The 8,260-nt window shown below is 45.3% G+C and overlaps 2 protein-coding genes and 1 long non-coding RNA gene across 3 annotated transcripts; 2 read left to right on the top strand and 1 right to left on the bottom strand.

The window, feature by feature from the left end:
• Nucleotides 1-295: 295 nt before the first annotated feature.
• LOC120691860 lies at nt 296-1,167 on the top strand. Its single transcript, XR_005682393.1, has 3 exons — nt 296-562; nt 636-946; nt 1,128-1,167. It is a non-coding gene; the product is annotated as an uncharacterized LOC120691860 (long non-coding RNA).
• Nucleotides 1,168-2,645: 1,478 nt separating this feature from the next.
• On the bottom strand, nt 2,646-5,066 carry LOC120693130 (N-terminal acetyltransferase B complex catalytic subunit NAA20). Its single transcript, XM_039976534.1, has 6 exons — nt 4,812-5,066; nt 4,639-4,729; nt 3,937-4,069; nt 3,320-3,389; nt 3,085-3,145; nt 2,646-2,992 (listed from the first exon to the last, which is right to left on the bottom strand). Exons 1-6 carry the CDS (start codon nt 4,887-4,889, stop codon nt 2,901-2,903), a joined length of 525 nt encoding a protein of 174 aa, XP_039832468.1. The 5' UTR covers nt 4,890-5,066; the 3' UTR covers nt 2,646-2,900.
• A 168-nt stretch (nt 5,067-5,234) lies between these two features.
• Nucleotides 5,235-8,260, top strand: LOC120693128 (F-box protein At1g55000-like). The gene is made up of 3 exons (XM_039976533.1): nt 5,235-5,369; nt 5,505-5,936; nt 7,630-8,260. The coding sequence occupies exons 2-3, from the start codon at nt 5,553-5,555 to the stop codon at nt 8,002-8,004; spliced, it is 759 nt and encodes a 252-aa protein (XP_039832467.1). The 5' UTR covers nt 5,235-5,369; nt 5,505-5,552; the 3' UTR covers nt 8,005-8,260.

Below are 8,260 nucleotides of genomic sequence, written 5' to 3'. Positions count from 1 at the left end.
AAAGAGTAAAATACACTGGGGGTCCTTAAACTAGTCGGCATGTTCTGTTTAGGTCCATGAACTTCGAAAATGTATTTTTAGGTCCACGATCTATTCAAGTGTGTTATTTGAAGTCCAAAACACCTCTGACCAGCGTTGACTGCCTACGTGGACTGCCACGTCCGATCCAGGTGCCCCTGTGCGCGCCCTCGCGAGCAGCTCAGCAGGGTGGTCCACGTAGGCAGTCAAGTGTGTCACTTGTGGCCACGTTGGATCCGACGTGGCGGTCCACGTAGACAGTCAATGCTGGTCAGAGGTGTTTTGGACCTCAAGTGACACACTTGAATAGATCGTTGACCTAAAAATGCATTTTCGAAGTTCATGGACCTAAACAGAATATGTCGACTAGTTTAAGAACCCCAGTGCTACTCAGAAGAAAATATTGGTTGAAGGTGGTCAAGCTACCATGTTAGACATAGACTTTGGTACCTATCCATTTGTTACATCCTCAAGCCCCTCAGCAGGTGGAATTTGCACTGGGCTTGGTATTTCTCCTAGAAGTCTCGGTGATATCATTAGAGTGGTACGTTCAGTTGCTTAGCTGCTTCAAATTTCTTATTTTCCTTTCGTCCTAAACATAGTTTTTTTATGTGCAGGTAAAAGCATACACGACTAGGGTTGGATCTGGTCCTTTCCCAACAGAACTTTTGGGTAAGACTGGCGACCTGCTCCGTGCATCTGGAATGGAATTCGGGACCACAACAGGTCGGCCCAGGCGTTGTGGCTGGCTTGACATAGTTGCACTGAAATACTGTTGCCAAATCAATGGCTTCTCATCTTTGAATCTCAAAAAATAGTTGTGTTAACTGGACTCAAGGAAATTAAGCTCGGTATCTCATACTACACCAATGATGGTAACACAGTCCAATAATTTCCAGCAGACCTTGATCTTTTGGAGCAAATAAAGGTAAGAGAAAAACAGTTCATCATAAACAAAACAGAAGAAACAGGTTATCCTGTTTTATCGAGTCGTGTTTATCAATGCAACTTTATAAAGTCGTGTTTTATCGAGTCGTGTTTATCAAAGAAATATGCCACTATGTGATTCGTGTTTTTCTAAACAACTCCTGTGATCTCTGCTGGCGTAGGTCAAATACGAGGCCCTACCTGGATGGGAGGAAGATATTTCCTCAACAACAACAACAACAACATAGTCTTTTTTCCCAAGCAAGTTGGGGTAGGCTAGAGATGAAACCCGAAAGAAATAAGTTCAAGGTTCAGGCACATTAATAGCTAGTCTCCAAGCGCTCCTATCCAAAGCTATCTCTTTAGAGATGTTCCAATCTTTAAGGTCTCTCTTAACCGACTCAGCCCACGTCAGTTTAGGTCTACCTCTACCCCTCTTTACATTATCGACTAGCTCAAGGACCTCATTACGCACCGGCGCCTCAGGAGGCCTTCGTTGGACATGTCCAAACCATCTCAGCCGATGCTGAGTAAGTTTCTCCTCAATTGGTGCCACCCCGACCCTATCCCGAATAACTTCGTTCCGGACTCTATCCCTCCTTGTGTGCCCGCAAAACCACCGCAACATCCGCATCTCTGCTACACTCAGTTGCTGCACATGTCGCCTTTTTGTAGGCCAACATTCAGCACCGTATAACATCGCCGGACGAATTGCTGTCCTATAGAATTTGCCTTTTAGCTTTTGTGGCACCCTCTTGTCACAAAGGATGCCAGAAGCTTGCCGCCATTTCAACCAGCCAGCTGAAATTCTATGTCTAACATCTTCATGAGGAAGATATTTCCTCAATACGAGATTATAACGGTCTTCCAGAAACTGCTCGTCGCTACGTGGAGAGGATAGAGGAACTGGTCGGCATTCCAGTCCACTACATTGGTGTTGGGCCTGGACGTGATGCCCTCATATACAAATAACTCTACTTTCAGGGATACCTCGTTAAGTTTTAATAATGTAGGAGGATTGCTTTGGCTACTAATAATGCATGCTGGTTGGAGGGTGCAGAATGCAGCATCCTTTGCGAAATGAGGTCAATTGAGTTTCAGGAAGCATATTATCTCTATAAATTGCCCTATCTCATTCTCATCTGTTGTTTTCATGTTTTGATTGGCCATCTAACTGACACATTTCTTTTTGGAAACCTAAGGCAGCTAATTTTGATACAGAACTTTGTAGAAGTGTAGAACCATCAAATGCTCTGAAATTTTTAATCTGTACCTGCAACCCAACTTGCCAAGTGCATGTCCGAGTTTCCGAGTAACAGAAGCATCTAATGCTCTGAAATTCCTAATACAGTGTGAAACTGCACTAACAAAATGCATATAATTTTTTTGTCCTACGCTCCTAGCCTTCAACACCCAGCATTCAGTAGACAGCACGTCACTTGAAAATCAAGAGATCTGAATTTTATGTTTACTACCTTAATCTGTATGTTATTCACATCACGTGAAATGGCCGAAGAATGACGATCAAGTATCACTTTATTGACAAGCTCACTTTCGCAGGATCACCAGGATAAGCTGAATATCTACTAATTGCGCTGCTGGGTCATACTTTATCGTGCTACAGCTCTTTAAAGTTACAACTATAATTAAGTTATATATAAGCTCAACGTACAGCAAGTAACATCACAGGATAAGAATGGTTTGGCTGGTGTGACTTCAAAACAAAGCAGTTTGATTCCATTCCATCACAGTTATCGGTTCTCGCTATTCAAACACTGAATGCCACTTAATTCACCTTGAAAACCCCATGGGGCCTAACTGGTGCGAAAAACACAACAGTACAAGTAATCCCTACTCAATGATGCCACTAGACCATTTCAAAGCTTGTTAAATTCCCCATCCATGTTGTTCAGGTAAGCAACAAACATCACTCTGTACTTTCCAGACTTTTAACATCAATCATATTCAAGTTCATCAGGTGTGATTGGCCTCTTGAGTGGTATGATGGACTTCTTCTCGACATCTTGTGATAATGCTTTTCTCATATCTGAAGCAAAAGCAAACATCCAGGCATGAGCAGCAACATTGCAAGCAAAAAAAAAAAAATGGATGCTAACATTTGAATCTGCAAGTGCTTACCAAGGCCATCTTCTTCCCCTGAGTAATATCGAAGCACCCTCCGATAAACCACATAACCAAGCTATTGAAACAAGTGACATAATTAGATAAGTTCACCCAGTACAATACTGTTTAATCAAAACTTTTGGTTTCACTTGCTAGTATAAACAAACTAAAAGTTCTGTTTCGAGCATCAGAAATGGAATATCAACTTATGAAGTAGGCCATAAATCATGAAATTTGTAAACAGGAATACCTTTTCATACATCCTTATAGCTGGCATGTTAGATGCCCTTACAAAGAGATCCACAAAGTAGGCCTTATCCCTGAATATGAAATTTGAGTTATAATAGATGGTGATACAATATAGATGACTACAAGGATGATACAACTACTTGATAACAGTAATATAGGTTGCATTGCTGATTTCTATGACTTATTATCTGAGTGAAAAGTGACCAGAATACAACATTAAGAGGGATGACATGTCACCATTCAGTTATCCCATTCTTAGTAATCGTGCTGGTGTCTAGTGGGAGGAAATATATGGTCAAATACCCTTAAGCACCATCTTAGAAAGTTGACCATAAAACCATTATTAAATATTTGACAGGTAAAACGTGGAGTCCGGGGAAGCTCTCAAAGGACAGGGTTTTCTTTAACATTGCTAGAGACTTAAGATGGAAAAAGAATATCTGAGATATCTGTCAAGCAGAACAATCATGCACTATGAACTCAACACACAAAATTAAGATTACAGCAACCATGACATTGTTAAGATTCAATAATAGTACTAAGACACCATATCCAAATAAAGGAGAAAATAGATCACAGAGACTGAATCCAAAGGATAACCAGAAACATGCTACTTACATTTTATCGCTGATTTCCTCCAGCAAGTTCATGAGCTTCTTGGCTAATTTCTGCCTCCGAAATTCTGAGGCAACAGACACTGCCGTGACGTGTCCATGCCAAGACTCACCTTGCCCTTCAACTTTACCCATGACTGCAAAAGATGTCTAGCTTACTTCCCTTAAACTAAACAAAGGTGAACAAGAAAGAAATGGAACAAGCAGAACAATATTCCATTCAGCACTTCAGAAGGATATTTAGTCTCCAATGTTGACGCTCACTGTTCAAGATTAAAACTACCAAAAATCTAGTGTACTAGTGACTCGTCCAATCATCCTATTTGTAACTTCAACAGACGTTTCATACACCCACTTACATTTCGAAACCAACATTGTAAATCTCACTATCATCACGTGCATTTGCATTTGCAGAAACAATGCCTACTTGTAGAACAACTTTGTCAACTCAACCAGACTATTCGCATATCCACATATGATTAATTGCGTGGAAACATAGCAGATGAAGATAATCCGGTCCCTTTAAACAACTCATGTCTAAAAATTCAACTAGCATCCACGGATTGCACTCTACAGGTCCAGCTAACCTTAATTTGACAAGCAATGATGCAGAAGAACTAGGAACACACAACTAGCCAGACAAATTTGGCAGGACAAACCAACCAGACGCCCAAACAACCACGAAGAATGGGAAGAAGCGACATACTGTAACCCATGACGCGGCCGCCAGGGCTTACGGCGGCGTGGAAGTAGTCGGGCCAGCGCGCCAGGTACGTCATGTAGAACGACATGTTGAACTGCGGCGACCGAATATCGAGAGATCAGAGAGGGAACGCGCTCGACTCAAGGAACGAGGGGAGAGCCGGGTCGGCGGCGTACCGTCTCGGTGAGGTGGTCGAGGTTGACGGAGGCGAAGCGGAGGAGGTCCTCGCAGCAGAACCGCCGGATCGTCGTCATGTTTCCTCAGTTCCTCCCTACCTGCCTTTCTCTCGGTCCGGCGCTGTGGCGGCGCCGGAACGGGGTCCTCGTCGCCAGACGGGGCGGGGCGGGGCTGGGGGCGGCGGCGGCGCTCTATCCGGATTCGTGTCTCTTCACTCTTCGTCTCTTCCCCTCCCTCGTCGGGTTGGAACCGCGGCTCGTAGAAGCTTCTAGAGGATAACGGCGAGACGGCCCTGAGCCGTTCGAGCCGAGTCAAGCCCACCGGAATGAAATGCTCGGTCTGGCCCATTAGAAATTTGGATGCAGCAAATGAGTCCAGTTAAATTGATCGCCACCGCTCAGTGCGGGCCCAAACCTAACTCCACGCAAGCGCTCTCCGACACCACATGGACATGGTCCACCGTCGAGAAGTCCCCCGCCTCCACCGCGCCACCGCACGCCTTGACCGGCTGACGCCGCCTCCGAGGCTCCGCCGTTCCCCCACCCCATCCACGCGGCCCACAGTGGAGGGAGCAAATGAAGGAGCAAATACACTGTTTGACACTGTAGATGCACTGTTTGGCACTGTAGACAGAGAGGGCGTGGAAAACGAGGAGGGAGCAAATTTGCTCTTGCTCCCTCCGCTGTGGTCAGCCTAACGCCAGCCACAGGCCCCAGCACGAGTCTCTCGCCTCTCTACGCATGGACTCGCGCGGAGCAGGCGGCGCAGCCGTGGGTCCCGACTCCTCCCCCGCTGCCGCCGATCCGCCGAGCCCCGAGCCCGATCCGGCCGCGGCCGCGATGGATGCCCGCCTCCCGGCGGACCTGCTTCGCGCCGTGCTGCAGCGGCTGCCGCCGATCGACCTCGCGCGGTCCGCCTGCGTCTGCCGCGCGTGGCACGCGGTGGCCTCCGACCGCGCCGTGCTCGAGGCCGCCTTCTGCGCGCCATGGGGCGTGCGACGCGTCGTCGGCGAGCCGGCGACGCAGGCCTTCTGGCGGGCCGCCTCCCTTGGGAGGTTCGCGCTGTCACATGCCATCCGGCGCGGGGATACCATCCCCGGCGTCGCTCTCAAGTACTCCGTACAGGTGCGTACGTGTTCTGTATATCGCGCGTTCTCCCTTTCCCAACGATTTGGTGGTTGAACTAATCTGTTTGTCATCTGAGATGCTGTCGAACCTGTCGAAGCTCCTATCATCCTCTTAGGAATCTGGTTTTGATCGCCCGAAAGTATTCTATGGCAGCATCAATTCGAAATGAACCTGACAAATATCTTAGTAGTAAATGGGGGTAAAGACTAAAGAGTCTGAATACTACTGGAAGATCAATGATGTGACTATGTGAGGCTGTGTCTTCTCATAATCTCATCATCCAAATATGGAGTCATGGAAATAGTGGAACTTAGTTGCCAATCGGTCGTAAGTGGTTATTGAACTAGGAAATGAACAAGCTTTTGATGATATGTAGGTGACAGAGTATGTAAGAACAAACGTCAAATCATGAGCAATCAATTGCTTAGATTCATGTAGTATGGTATCTGCCATTTGATGCCTTGAGACCAGTAAAGCTTAGCACTTGTCTAGAGTAAATTATTTCTCATGCTGAAATGATTAAAGAAATGTTAATGGTGCTCCAATTGGGAATTGTTGATGCAGCCGTGAGTTTGGTGTGGCAGATAAAACTTACGCACATAATCATGATTCATGATATGTTGAGAGGACAGAAGCAATAGAGTTGGAGCAGGAGAAGAGTTTTCTATTTTATTTTTTTAACTTGGAGCATGAGCTGTTTGCTATGGCATTGTTAGGGGTTTTGGTGAGCTGGATTGGGAAGAGGGGCGAGGGGTTTGTCATCATATTCAGCATCAAATATGGTGAAACTTTGTGGCTGAAGACAGGGTCACAGGCTCACTCTGGTTTTTGGGTGCTTGGAGTTACTGTTGGTGTGGAAGTTGATGGTTTCTGAGTCTCTCAGCGTAATGTCATTACTTGAAATAACTAGCATTTGTTGGGTTAAAAAGGTTTCTAGTTTTCTTCCTGTGGATTGGCATCACTACTAGTAGCTGGTTAGCCGCAGAGAATAGCTTGTGTAGCCGTTATACCGTGTCACGATGCGTGAAGCTAGCGTCATGAGTTTCTGACCTAACTTTTTACTGCCCTAACACTGTCTGTAATTTATGGGGCAGTGCCAAATCAATACTGCCAGTTTTTGTACTTGCTCTATTGTTCAATTGATTGAGCTTGCAGGACCAGCAGCTCTTTATGTTGTCAAGCTGACAAGTGAGACACATACCAATTGTTGATTTATTGCAGTCACTTCTGTTGAATTTGATTATGGTACTTGAAACAAAAAAAAAATACTTTTGAAGGTAAGAATTTTTATCCGAGACCTAAAAATATGTATGAATTCTGATTCCTCAACAGTGAAGTCAGGTGCAGCAAGGCAAGTAGCTCACGACTGGCATCCTGTTATTAGAATTTGTTATGTGTTTTGTAAGGCAAACGATTCTCCTAATATACTGCTTCCATAAGGTTTTATCAACTGTCTGTATTATAATCTATCAAGTTAGAAGAGCAATGGCTTGCTCTTATGAATCTGGAAGTAGTGCTTTTCTATCAGCCACTTATGCTCTTTCGATCATCATGATCTCGCTTCAATTACTGCTCACTACCCTTTGATTGCATTGGTTTGGCAGTTCTTTCCATTTGAACTTGGCAAATGTAAGCTTCCTTCTCTATTCTTCATCAGACTGCAATTTCATGCTAGTTGAACTGCATGCAGGTGACCGATATCAAACGATTCAACAACATGATGAGCGACCATGGCATCTACTCAAGGGAGAGGCTTCTGATACCCATCAGTAACCCAGGAATCCTGCTGGGCAGCACCTGCTACGTCGAGATGGATCATAATGCGAAGAGGGAGGTTGCAGTCTTTTACCATGAGGGTCGCCCAAGTGAGAAAACTGAATCCTTAGCAAATATGACCGCTTCGGAGAGGCGAAGCAGGAGGATTCTCGAGTCCGTGAGGCGGAGCCTGCATATTGATGACGGGACCGCTGCATACTATTTATCCATTTCTGAAGGTGACCCGAGGGCTGCTATGATGGAGTACTCCGAGGACCTGAGGTGGGAGCAGCAACACGTAGGCCGGTAGATTCAGAACAGTATGGGATATGTCCATATCATGGGGCTTTATGTTGATGATGGGTATCATTTGGTGGTTGCTGCCTGCTTGAACATCTATTGCTGGGTTGCCCCCTGCCGAGTATTGTACGATCTGAACCGTTGTATTATAATACGAGCTTCAGTGTAATGAACATAGACCTGCATGTATGATAATAATTGCCAAATGGCATTTCAGTGATGTTTGGCCTATATAGTTACACCAGGATAAATATTTATTGCCTGTA

Source organism: Panicum virgatum, chromosome 9N (genome assembly GCF_016808335.1).
Source record: "Panicum virgatum strain AP13 chromosome 9N, P.virgatum_v5, whole genome shotgun sequence".
Taxonomy (NCBI): Eukaryota; Viridiplantae; Streptophyta; class Magnoliopsida; order Poales; family Poaceae; genus Panicum; species Panicum virgatum.
This window is presented reverse-complemented; position numbering and strand designations above follow the sequence as displayed.